This window comes from Drosophila ficusphila, unplaced genomic scaffold (genome assembly GCF_018152265.1).
Source record: "Drosophila ficusphila isolate 14025-0441.05 unplaced genomic scaffold, ASM1815226v1 contig_106, whole genome shotgun sequence".
Taxonomy (NCBI): Eukaryota; Metazoa; Arthropoda; class Insecta; order Diptera; family Drosophilidae; genus Drosophila; species Drosophila ficusphila.
The window spans coordinates 662,615-676,331 of NW_025063993.1; the positions used below are offsets into that span (position 1 = coordinate 662,615).

General features: G+C 38.7%; 1 protein-coding gene across 1 annotated transcript; it reads right to left on the reverse strand.

Annotated features, from left to right (window-relative positions):
- Positions 1-11,820: 11,820 nt before the first annotated feature.
- LOC122319742 lies at positions 11,821-13,411 on the reverse strand. The gene is made up of 3 exons (XM_043207395.1): positions 12,990-13,411; positions 12,805-12,925; positions 11,821-12,219 (listed from the first exon to the last, which is right to left on the reverse strand). The coding sequence occupies exons 1-3, from the start codon at positions 13,409-13,411 to the stop codon at positions 11,821-11,823; spliced, it is 942 nt and encodes a 313-aa protein (XP_043063330.1).
- Positions 13,412-13,717: the final 306 nt, after the last annotated feature.

Below are 13,717 nucleotides of genomic sequence, written 5' to 3' on the forward strand. Positions count from 1 at the left end.
TAAAGTGACCGTAGACTAAAAACAAATATATCATTTATTTCAACAATAAGGTGCTTTAACACCTTGACCAAATTTATACATTTTAACTTTATAGTATATTCACACAAATTACCCTCTACCATCAATTTACTGTTTAGTGAATGAAGTTTGGCTAATATTGGCAGCATTTAAAATATTCCCAAGACAGCGGATTTGGACCAAGACTAGTACTTAAATTGAAGAAATAGGAAATTCAGCTGTGCGTGAAAGAGAGGAAAATAGGTGACCAATTTCCTGATATGACCGGAGGGTCAACGTTCGTCAAGTCTCCACGTATAGTTTAATATATTCAGTTTTTCAAACTGAGGGTGACGCGAAATTAAAAAAAAAAATTAAACATAAACGGACAGAAAACCCAAGAAATCTACAAAAATTGATTTACGAGACTTGGTTTTAAAGACAAAATACGTGAAAAGGTAACTGAGTTTAAATACATCATAAACTGTTAAGCGAAAGAATTACTTTTATTTAAATTTCTGTGCACAACGCCATGCTCGTCTTGCCAATGTAGTCGGGAATATTCTACCGTTGAAATACTACCCTTTAATTTTTCCAATTTCTTTATTAAAGTCCTGGGGCGACCTTTTATTCTTATACCGTTCATCATAAGAACATTTGGTAATACTTCGGAATTTTGACTCCAGCTATATCTCAGCCCCAAAAAAACTTGGGAACCAAATCAAGGGCTTTTTCGTAAGATAATAACCCCCTTGGGAGGGGCAGAAGGTTTTTTACCTTGGAAAATGGAAATTTCCTCGAAAAATCAGCGGAAAACTCTTACATGCACGTCATGCATTTCCGCGCTAGGGAGATTTGAGGACATATTTTGGGTACTTGGCCCAAAATAAACACTTTTACTAAACAAAATTTTTCAATATCTCGCACCGTTATAGGCGGAAATTTTTTTTTATAACAATTACCTCAAAAAATAATATAGCATATGTATCAATGCATAAGTGCGCGCGCATATATTATTTTTTGAGGTAATTGTTATAAAAAAAAAATAAGCTAAAAACTGAAAAAATAAATTTAAGTGTCTGTCTTCGGCCAAAAGTACCGCAAATATTGAAAGTTCAATGAAAAATATGTGCAATAAGTATTTTCGCCCGCTACCAGCCCTCACTATTATCGGAAATTTAAGGCTCAATATCTCGTAAACGGTGCTAGAAATCGAAAAATTTTATTTATTAAAAAGTGTTTATTTTGGGCCAATTACCCAAAATATGTCCTCAAATCCCCTAGCGCGGAAATGCATGACGTGCATGTAAGAGTTTTCCGCTGATCTTTCGAGGACATTTCCATTTTCCAAGGTAAAAAACCTTCTGCCCCTCTTAAGGGGGTTATTATCTTATGAAAAAACCCTTGATTTGGTTCGCAGGTTTTTTTGGGGGCTTAAATATAGCTGGAGTCAAAATTCCGAAGTATTACCGAACATTTACATTATGTAAGTTTCTGGCCTATTCCGCATAAAAAAAATGAACTCTTAAAATATGTTTGCACCGCGAAGAATAAAATTTTGTCCCTAGCAAACTTATTTTTGCATCTAAGCGCTTGTTCTTATCTGTCAGTGTTAAAAAGTATTCAAGAAAATGTCCGATTTTCCACTAATAGTATGTTTCCACTGGTAGATTACAATCCAGTTGTTAAATATAAATATTTCTCGGTTTTTGGTTTTAGATATTCAAAATAGTTTATTTTGTTAGCGAACCAGCGACTGGCAACAATTTAAAAAGTAAATCCATTGATTTTTAAAATATATCCAAGACGTTGTCGCCATCGGCCAACATTGTTTCTTGAGGGTTTTCCCTGTATTCATGTGTCTCTGCATAGCATTAAGTCTGCACATGCGCGACCACGTTATTACTATTAGTGTGTACATGGTACTCCTCACTCACAGCTACATATGTACTTAAGTAAGCATATAAATACCCTGCAGTTCTGGCTGTCACCCGGTGTCTTTTGGCATACAAGCAATCAATGTGTAGGAAAGAAAAAGGGATATTCCTAAGTTTCCCCCTCTTTCTCACTCTTCGAATACGATGTCGTTGCTTGGCAACGACGGCGGCCCGACACCAAATTTGTCTTCTATTTTTTCGTTTCTCTCATTGCATTGTTGGCATTGGAATGCATTAACCGTTAGAAACACAAATTTGGGTTTTCGGTGGGAACCACGGCTGAGGCATGCTCGACTTATGTATACTTTTAGGTTTTAAAGTTTTTTAACATAATTTACTTTAAATAAGTATAATTATATACAATTTTATATACCAGCTATTGTCTGGGAATAATATTTAAATTAAATTTATTAGTCAAATTATAAATCAATATTATCTAATTTTTTTTAATATTTAAAAAAAAAGAGATTTGTTAAATGGTTTTATAATTTGACTAAATAGTTTAAATAAACATTTCTAATATTAGTATTAAGAATCTTGCCCTTTTATTAATGCGCGTTGCATATATAGTACGGTATGACTTTAAATCTAAAGGGTATGCCAACAAGGCACGCGCCAAAAAGTCTAAGATGAAACAAAAGGGACGACGCAAATTAAGAAAAAAAACTGATCTGCGTCATTCTTCCGTTCTTCTGCAGCAAGGAGGTTGACAAACCGGGTGATTATTTGTGTAAAGTGATAATTTGTGTAAAATTTAAACTAAATAAACCAGGTAAGTGTTTAAATTATTTTTGAAAGCAATTTATTTTGTATTATTCAAAAACCCATAAGGCGCTGCGGTGCTTTTGAAAGTAAACAAAGTGAATTTGAATTGTGTTAAAAAAAAACATCTATCTTATGTACGCCGGCGTACAGTTAATAAACTGGTCCCAATCGTAAGCTGGGCCCAATTCTAAACTGGGCCCAATGAAGCTTAAGCTAATTCAAATCGACGCCTTATGGGTTTTTCTTTGCATCAACTGTACGCCTCAACTGTACAAGCACTGTTGGCAGGTGATGAGCGTCCGAATAAGCTAGATTTTTAATAAAATAAGCTAGAATAAGCTAAAATTGAAAAAAAATGATATTTTTATGTTTTGTTAAATCTGCATTAACATAAGCTTGTTAAATTTTCATCTAGCTCATAGCTTGATATTACATAAAAATATTATTTTTTTCAATTTTAGCTTATTTTATTAAAAATCTAGCTTATAATAAGCTAAACTGGCAATACTGACTGTACGAAGCAGGCCCCCCTTTAACTCCCGCAAGTTTATTTCGTTCAGCTATAAAATTTTAATTTTTGCTATTGGCACGAGTTTAGTTACTGGCCCGCCAAGATTTGAGGAAATATTTTTATTAATTGGCCCACAATAAATACTTTATCTAATATATAAAATTCTCGTGTCACAGTTTTTGTGCCTATACTCCTCCGAAATGGCTACATCGATTCTCATGGAATTTTGTGAGCGTATTGGGTAAGTCTGACAATTACCCAACGTCTATTTTTCATCCTCTTAAATCGTGTTCGACATACCAAAAATCGCGTATAAAGTGAGTTTCTACCTCATCACACTGACAAAACCACGCTACAATAGCATTTTAAATCAATTTAAACAGGGGCATTTTAAATCAATTTAAACAGGGGCAAAAATCCTTCATCATTAAGTAAAATCATGAATTCTATTTATGAGTGTTTTGTCCAGTGAGCTATGCCAAGAAAACGCAAAGCGGGTACTTTGAGCCGTGATACAAGTAGATCTCGATACATGCGAAATATAAGATCCGAAAGAATAGCGCAATTGCATCAAGAAGAGCCAGAAGAACTGAACGCAATGAAGTCAGAGAAGAGCCAGAATTGGAAAAAGACGTTGTTGGAACATAGGTCGTAGTACAGTGAATGCTAGAAGAGTACGTTGCCATCTGGTGGCGAAACGGAGTTCGCCGGAACATTTAATTCATGCTTTCAAATGACATCGTTCGGAGCAACAGAAATATTTTGAAATACTAATGCAAATGGTCAAAATTACAATTCTACATTCAAAATTAGAGGCCAAGTTTATCATAAAATGGGCTCACTACTGCCAATGCCAAATGAACCACATACATTCTTACAAATCTACTTTATGGGCGGAGAGGCTTCCGGAAGCGCACTTGCCAATCGCGTGAATGCACGTTGCGATTGTAATAACCTTGATTCATTTTATGCCAGACGCAATTATAATAACCTAAACCAGGGGTGCTCAAATTCGTCTTATGGCAGTGCGTTTACTAACACACCCACAAGAAAACGTGTACATATGTAGCGGCGCGTTTGTGTTGGGGCGCAGCTGTGCACTGAGAGAAAAAAAAAAGTTTTTACCTCCAGAACTACGAAGCATATTACGCATTGTACTTCGCATTTAAAGTTTATGCTAAAAAAACTGCTCTCTAATTCATCACTCATTTTGATCCGCCAAACAATTTTACATAACACTTACGATGGTCCACCACGAAATAAATCAAAAGCCAACGCAGACAGAAAAATAAGTTTCAGTGCATGTGCTCGAGGAAAAAACAAAAACAAAATACATTGCGTTCAGCGAAGCGTGACGACGGATAGAGATGTAATGAAGAAACAAGCAAAATTGTTTTTGTTTCGCATGCAAATCGAAGCCCATATGCACGGTGCGTATGCGCGCACTACCCATAAGCACAGAGCATCTACAAAAACAAAAGTGCACTCAGTGTATAGGCGTTGAGCACCCCTGATGTAGAGCTAGAAAGTTTTAGTGAAGAACGAAGTCAGGAAGGAATTGAAAGCATGGTGGTAGAGCAGGGTCAGGAGGATCTTAATTATAAGCTTAGGAAGTGGTTTATTAAACACAAGCCCAAGCGTAGCTGTGTAATAGAATTAGTTAAAATTTTGAATGAAGAAAATTTAAATGTTAGGGCATTTTATAAATTTAATTGTACTGAAAAGCCAAATATTATGCAAGTTGGAGGTGGTTCCTATTTGCATATTGGCCTTTCAAAACAATTAAATAAACTTGATGTAGTTCCGGAACTACCGGATGTATTAAGGGGTTACATGGGTTTCCTCGGGTAAAAAACGGCCTTTTTTCAAACATTTTTTTTGCATATAAAAAATGAAATATTTCAATGAAACTTTTTATTATTTAAAAGATACATATTTAATAAAGATTTTGTGAAATTTTCAAAAAAAAAATATCAAAATGTCGGCCACTACGACGCCATTTCCGGCAGTCCCTCGGAGAAAAGGTGCCTCCGCGTTGTCAGCAGAACTTCTTTCAGGATCATCAAAAGCAAAAATAAAAAAAACGTGTTTCAGTATAGACAATAAACTAGGTATTGGACGAAGGAAAAAAAAAAATGAAAATTGGATTTTTGGCAGACGTTTTTACAAAAAAATGCAAATTTCGATGAAAATTTCTCGACATTTTTTTTTTTTTAAATAGTTGTATTTGAAAAAAAAATCCTTCGTTCAATACCTTGTAAATGATATCTCGAATACTTGTGTAAAATTTCATTAAGATCGGTTGAGTAGTTCGCGAGAAATTTTGACAACCGACTTTGAAAACATAGTTTTGAGAAAAACGCGTTTAAAGTTTTAAGAGACAATAAAAGTGGTCTCAAGCGTCCACCTTCTCAAGGCTGTATCTCCGAGACTATTACTCGGATCAACTTGAAAATTTAGGACAATATTCTAGAAATGTTATAGAATTTAATAAAAAAAAAAAAAAAATCGATTTTTTGAAAACGTGAAACCCATGTAACCCCTTAAGTATTGAGGTTAATGTTGACGGCCTTCCATTATTTAAAAGCTCACGTGCACAATTGTGGCCCATACTAATTAGAGTAAATAATATAAATAAATGTCCGGTTTTCCCCGTAGGAGTTTTTTCGGGCCAAAATAAGCCATCCAATTCAGATGAGTATTTGTCTAGATTTACTAGGGAGTTGTCCGATGTAATGGAAAATGATCTAACCATTTTAAATAAAAACATTAACATTGATCTTAGAGCTCTTGTATGCGACACTCCTGCAAGGGCATTTGTTACAGGCACACCTGGACATACATCCAGTTATGGCTGTACCAAATGCACTCAGGTGGGACGCAAAATAGATGCAACGTTAACATACAGCACTTCTTGTGCTGAGTTAATTACAGATGTTGACTTTGCGAGAAGGAAATATCAAAATCATCACCAGAAAGATTACTTAGGGTCTCAGTCCGCTTTTGAAAAACTTGGCATCGATATGGTTACCCAAGTTCCCTTGGATTGCATGCACCTCATTGAGTTGGGTGTAATGCGAAAATTTTTGGAAAGAATTTATTATAATAAAGTAATACAAAAAATTCCAAAACCAAATAAAATGAAGATGTCTGATATATTAACGTCAATGTGGGGCTACATACCTAGGGAATTCTCACGAAAGCCTAGAACATTGTTAGAACTTCCAAATTGGAAAAGTACTGAATTTCGCCAATTTTTATTGTACACTGGAATTTTAGTTTTTAAAGATACAATCCATGAAGAGCAGTACTATATTTTTTTGCTATTGCATTGCGCATATAGACTGCTCTGTTCGCAAAAACAGCGGGAAAATAATGTTGAGGTTGCTCAACAAATGTTAAATTTATTTGTTGAAAATTTTCCCATTGTCTTCGGCGAAAACAGTGTTTCCTACAATGTTCATGGCCTACTCCATGTAAGAGAGACTGTAAATCAAATCGGAAATCCGATTGCAGGTTCCTCTTACGCGTTTGAGAATTATTTGCAGTTATTGAAAAAAGTGGTCCGAAAGCCAACAATTATTCTAGAACAAATTTATAGAAGAACGGTAGAGGAAACGTATGTAGCTCCAGAAAGGGAGGAAATGAAGTTAGAAGGCAGGTTTCTTAAAATTAAAGACTGTAGGCTTAGCGATAGGAAACCAGACAATTTTTGTTTCGTTGGGGATGAGATCCCAATACAAATAGAGTCCTTTGAGGACAATGAAGGAGAAATATTTATATTAGGTAGGGAATTCAATGATAAAACAAACTTTTTTGATGCGCCCTTAGGGTCGTCAAGCTTAGGAAGCGTTAAAAAATTTTCAGTTAGGGAATTTAGGAGAAAGGCTGTAGTTATGCCTTTCAAACAGGATGCAGTTTTAGTTCCCTGCTTGCACTTTTCTTAGGGATTTTTAGGATTTTTGAGGTGTTTAGTCCGTAGGCGTAATTTAATTACGAATCGGGCATATTTAAAGCGACGGCGCTTTAAATAAATATCTTTTGAAGATTCACCTTCCATGGTTCGAAACCAAAAAAAAAAAAAAAAATTAGAAAGTTTCAATTTATAAAACAATGATTTTAATTATGTTCTTTTTATTTACTTAGAATGTCGGAGCCACCACTAAAAATTAGGCGGATTGACTTTGCCAAGTTGAGTAAGTATAAATTTCATTGTACAAAACTTAAATTAAAATATTACAGATCACAGATCAGTCATCCGGATCTCGTAAGTTTCTTGATTTTTTTTTTAATTTTTGATTACTTATTTCAGTTTCTTACAGTTTCATCTCATGAAGAAATTCTTGCCGCCTTAAAAGGTATTAATTGCTATGTATATCAATATATATAATCCTTTCTAAATAAATTTATTTACCATTTCAGTACAAAAAAATTTTATTGCGGAGCAGAATGCGGCTCTGCACCGCAAGGTTGACATCTTAGCCGAAAAGCTGGCGGAGACCACCGCACTTTTCAAGGTCAAATTGAAGGAGAAGAGAAGTCGGATCAGACAGGGGTTCCCTTCCCCCTAAAGACGGAGTACGATATAGAGCTCTTCGAGAGCTCTATGACTCCTGAGCTGCGAGAGTTTTACGTAAGTGTTTTTATATTGTAAGAGTAAAGATTTTAACTTTTTGTCATTATAGAAAGCAAAAATAACAAACGTGACCACGAAATACTCGTTCACCAAAGCCATTCGGTACGTCTTGGACGACGACTTGGTCACAAGTCATAACCTAGACGGCACCAGCGGGAAAAAAAGCCTAAAAAGGTTTTCTAACCTGTATAGTATTTTGATAGGTAAACAAATGAACAATATTTTTCATTTATTTTAATATATTATTCAAAATAGCCAATTTAATAAATATCTGTTTATATTTTCAGAGGTATCAGAGAAGGCATTCCCATTGGAAGAAGCAAACAATAACCTTCGGAAATCGATTCACAATATTAATAATAGTATAATTAAAAAAAAAAAGTAGGGAAAATTTTAAGTTAAATATTACTTTTTAAGAATAATAACAGTAATAAAAGTAATAATTATAATAATTGTTCGGAGCAGAACGCCAGCACATAATCTGGTGCGCATAGGTGTGCCGCTGCAGTTGCATAGTTGTAATCCGCTCTTCAAGCCTCTCTTTGCTTATCTATGTTATCTATCTATTTTATCTATAATTGGCAAAGCGACGGTATAAATAAGCCGCGCTTTCGGCTTATCTCGCCTCAGATCAAACACCAACTCATCTCGCATACATTGTTCGCGCAAATATCAAAAAACGAAAAAACATAAGTGTTGCAACTCCAAAATAAACATACTTTAATTAACTTAACCTACTCGTGCGTTATTTAATTACAAGGGTGGCATATTGGTTGTCTTCCCCACAAACATTTTGGTGACCCCGACGTGATATTCGTTCAAATCGGAGTCTGCAACTTAGTTTTCGTTCGTTTTTATTTCGCTTTAACATTTTGTCATTTGTCGTCGTTTGCGGGCATTCGGTCACAAACACACAAACGCGCATACAAAGTGAATTTAGCCGGGCGTTTGATTTTGTACATTTCGCGCTGTTCTTTCGTTTTTACTAATCGGGCAAAAATCTTGTGCAACAACAACAAAACAAAGTTCCGCAAACTTTTGGTGACGCTTGGTGCTCATTATTTTCGCGCTTTAAAAACCACAGGGTGATTCGTGCAAAGTTCAGATTTACTTTTTACTTTTTATTTTTTTTGTGATAAATAAAATGCAAAATTCTGCAAACGAGAATCAGCCTAAAAATGGCCCAAGTGAAATTGCATTCTTTCGGGCCAAAGTGCAATCCATATTGCGGCAAGTCAACGCTTTGAAAAATTATTTAGTGGAGAACAATATAAGCCAGTTTGATGAAGCCGATTTTCTCGTGCGGTTGAAATGGATCGAGGCACAAAACTTGGCGTTTGATTCTGCCCAGAGAGCGCTGAAAAGGCTGGACTTGGAGGAGCTGGTGCTGGACACACGGATGGAGTTTTCGGAAGTCATAATGGATGTGGAGGCTAGGCTGAATCGAGGCTTAGCGGCGCAACGCAAATTGCAATTTGCTGGGGCCACAGCTGCCAACTCGACGTGTTTTGATATCACAAATAATCCAGATTTTTCTTTGCGGTCTAGAAAGCCTCGATTACCAGCTTTGGAGATCGCGCGGTTTTATGGATCCTACTCCGATTGGCCGGACTTTTTTGCCACTTTCAATACGGTTATTGGAAATAATGAAGAGCTAGCTGATATCGAAAAACTTCAGTATTTACGGTCTAGTTTAGGCGGCGTGGCTTTGGAAACCATACGCTCACTCGAACCGTCAAATGCAAACTACCAGAAGGCTTTGAATTTACTCATAAACCGATTCGATAATAAAATTTTACATTTCCAGGCACACGTAAAGGCTATATTTGGGTTAAAGGGTGTCGAGAAGGGATCTGCCAAGGGTCTACGGGAGCTCAGCGATTTACTAAATTCTCATCTTCGAGCAATCCGAACCCTGGCTACTACGGAGCAAATTTTGGATGGACTGTTGATTCACATCGTCGCTCACAAGCTGGATCAGAGGACGCTGGAAAAATGGGAAGAGGTCTTGCCCATTGCTGAGGCTCCAACATGGACCGCCATGGAGTCGTTTTTGGAGAGGAGGTGTAGGATGATGGAAAATTTGGATCAAGCCTTGGTAACTCAAACACCAGGCCAGCAGGTGGGAAAAAACTTGCATAGACATTATTCGAATGTACTTTTCGCTTCTGCTAGCAAATCAAATCCCATGGTATGCCTATTTTGCAATGGTAGGGGCCATCATTTGCCGAAGTGCTCCCGGTTTTTGAATTTGAGTTCGAACCTTCGATTTCGAGAAGCAAAGAAGATGCACCTTTGCCTAAACTGCTTGCGCAAGGGGCATAAACTGCAGCAATGCAAGGCGTCTCATTGCAGGCATTGTCGCAGGAAGCATAACTCATTATTGCATATGACCCCGAAGCCTTCAGCATCTTCCAAATCATTTTCGTCTCCATCATCCGACCCACTCCTGAACTCTCAGCTATCACCATCCACCTCATCTGCATCACAGTCTCATCATCATTTGACAAACCCTCCACCCAGAACCTCAAATATTACGCCGACTGACTACGTGTTGCTTCCAACTGCTATTCTCTACCTAAAAAATAGAGTTGGTACGCTTATACCTTGTCGAGCTATATTGGATTCAGGTTCTCAATCCAACTTCATAACTTCGCGCCTAGCTAGCCAATTAAAGTTGAAGCATAGGCCATCGCTTACGCCCATTTCGGGGATCGGAAAATCGTCCGTAAAGTCGGATAGGTCAGTCGACATTCTTGCGCAATCACGGGATTCAAGCTATCGTGCGTCATTCGCAGCAGTTGTGACGCCAACTATCACTGACTATCAGCCTCACTTCGACATAGATGCAACAGGATGGAGGATTCCAAAGGATATTTCGCTCGCTGATCCTCACTTCAATAAATCGCAGCATATTGACCTGCTAATTGGAGCTGGTCTATTTTTCGAAATAATTGTCTTCAGAACACCAAGCTTGGTTGGATCGTTTCTGGAAGGATGTCAAGGCTGCCAAATCAAAGATCTATTTCCTCTGCCATTGTCCAGGATCCTACTGATTGTTTTGCTATTACTTCCATAGGAAAGCGGTCTTTGAACATTGAGGACTTCTCATCAGGAAAGCCAGTTTCGTTGCCTGAAGACTGCGATCGGATGCATCGTATTGTCAAAGGAGGACCACATTCCATCTCTAACATGGCCGCTTGGACATCATCAGAGTAGCTATGGTCCGTACAGCTACGGGCATCATCCTGGGAGCCGTCTCCGAACCGTTCTGCTCATCGATTTCCATATAGTTGGAACCCTACCTCTTCCAACGGGGGAGTATGTTCGGAGCAGAACGCCAGCACATAATCTGGTGCGCATAGGTGTGCCGCTGCAGTTGCATAGTTGTAATCCGCTCTTCAAGCCTCTCTTTGCTTATCTATGTTATCTATCTATTTTATCTATAATTGTCAAAGCGACGGTATAAATAAGCCGCGCTTTCGGCTTATCTCGCCTCAGATCAAACACCAACTCATCTCGCATACATTGTTCGCGCAAATATCAAAAAACGAAAAAACATAAGTGTTGCAACTCCAAAATAAACATACTTTAATTAATTTAACTTACTCGTGCGTTATTTCATTACAAGGGTGGCATATTGGTTGTCTTCCCCACAAACAATAATATTAATATAATACGTATAAAATTAAATGTAAAATAAAAATAATAGCAATAATAATTATAATAATAATAACAATAATAATAATTATAATAATTTTTTTTTTTTTTTTTTTTTTTTTGTTTTTTTGGGTTGAGGAGGGGGAATGCCTAACGCATCTCCCGTTTGCCGTCGCAAAGCGAGGTATGTGGGGCTTGCACCCACTAAACCCCCCCTCGTCGTTGGCCGTGTTTCCACCTCGGAAAAGCTTTCGCATTACTTCGAGGTGGCGCCAGTTAAGCGCTATGCGCTCTCATCTTCTTCTGCGTCCAGGTCACCCAGCTGTCTCATCCAGATCAGGCTTCTTCGCCCTGAGGATGTTCTCAACGAATCCTGCAATGAGTTTCCACGCTGCTTCGCTGTCTATCATCTTCGTGATGATGTTTTCCGGTGTTATTATCCCAACAACTTCTTCCAGGCAAATGCGCGCCGGTCCGAACTTTTCACATTGAAAGATGGTGTGTTCAGCACTGTCGATCTCTGCATCTCCGTATATACATCTGGCGACCTTTCTTTTTCCTATCGAGTATAGAAAGGCGGCAAAGTAGCCATGGCCAGTCAGCATCTGGGTAACGTAGTAATCCAAGTCTCCGTGTTTCCTTGTAGACCATGCTACCAGGTTTGGTAGCAGCCTAGCTGTCCATCTTCCTCGTTCTTCAGCTGTCCATCTTTCCTGCCATTGTTGGAGGGTTTATTCTCTGGTCCGCTCGATTAACGCTCTCGTCGTCTCTCCTGTCTGTCGCCTCTCATATATCCGTTTTCGCGCTTTAGCAAGTAAGTCGATAGGTATCGCGCTTGCGATAACTAGTGCAGCAGGGCCGGATACCGTTCGATATGCGCTCGCGATTCGAAGAGCCATGGTTCTTTGCACCTCCAGTAGTGGTTTTGACCTGCAGGCAGTCTCAAGGGTTCCTGCCCAGACCTCACACCCATACAGCATGATTGCATGGTTTATCTCCATCAAGAGTTTCCGTCTTGATTGTAAGGGGCCGCCCACGTTTGCCATGAGTCTGCTTAGCGCCTTTGTAGTCTCGGTCGCTCGCTTCCTCGTCTCTTGTATGTGTGCGCTGAATGTCAATTTTGAGTCCAATCTGACTCCTAGGTACTTTATAACCTTCTGCGTCCTTATTAAGTTTTCCCCTACGCTCATGTCTATTTCTAGAGGGATTCTTTTTCTGGTAGCTAACAGTAGCTCGGTTTTTTCGTCCGCCAGTTTCAGATCTTGTGAGTTTAGCCAGATTTTTACACATGTCATTACCTGCGTCAATTTGCGCTGTGCGTACTCGGTATTTCGAGCTGTAATGACTGCAACTATGTCGTCTGCGTACCCCACGATGGTCGTGTCCTCAGGCATGTCTAGGTGGAAAATTTCGTCGTAGCTGATGTTCCATAGCTCTGGTCCAAGTATAGATCCTTGTGCAGCTCCTGAAGTTATCTGCATACATTTTCTCTAGTAGCTTCCCGGTTGTGTCGAGCATGCATAGTGGTCGATAAGCTGATGGTGTCAGGGGATCTCCTTTGCCTTTGCTTATCAGAACCAACCGTTGCACCTTCCAGGTGTCTGGAAATGTCCCGCTGGTAATGCACGCATTATACATATCCAGCAGTATTTGGGGTCTGTTCTCGGCGATCACTTTGAGGACTTCTGATGGGATGTTATCGGGCCCCGGCGCCTTCTTCCTTTTTAGAGTTTTCGCCGCTTTCAGCAGCTCGTCCACTGTGAAGGGCTCTATCTGTTCTTCGGCTATTGGTGGCGTAGGTCTTGCTATGCTATTTGTGTGGGCAGGGAATAGTGTTTTGACTATATGGTCCATTTGCTCTTCCTTCAGTTCCGGTGTTGTACCTCTTGTTCTCAGCTTCTTCATCACGGCTTTACACCCCAACCCCCATGGGTCATTATTGACGTCGTTGCAGAGGCATTTCCATTTTTCCGTTTTGCTTTTACGGATAGCAGCATTTAAGTCCTTCTTAGATTTCTTATATTGGCTGTCCTGCTCTGTGAAATCCCCCCTCCTTCTAGCCCTCGTAAGGCGGCGTCTGTTTTTAATACAGGCATCTCTAAGGACTTTTATCTCTTCTGTCCACCAGTACGCTTCTTGTCCTTGTCTTCGAGGGTTGCCCATTTTTGGCATTGCAGCGTTGCAAGCCTGTTTTATGGTTGCCATGTTGTC

Excerpts from the sequence above, each read along its gene's own strand:
- LOC122319742 (XM_043207395.1), bottom strand. The coding sequence starts at position 13,411 with ATGAAGAAGCTGAGAACAAGAGGTACAACACCGGAACTGAAGGAAGAG. Across the intron at positions 12,926-12,989 it reads GGGAAGCTACTAGAGAAAAT|CTACGACGAAATTTTCCACC; the intron begins GTATGCAGATAA and ends ATGGAACATCAG. Across the intron at positions 12,220-12,804 it reads CACAGCGCAAATTGACGCAG|GAAAGATGGACAGCTGAAGA; the intron begins GTAATGACATGT and ends CAACAATGGCAG.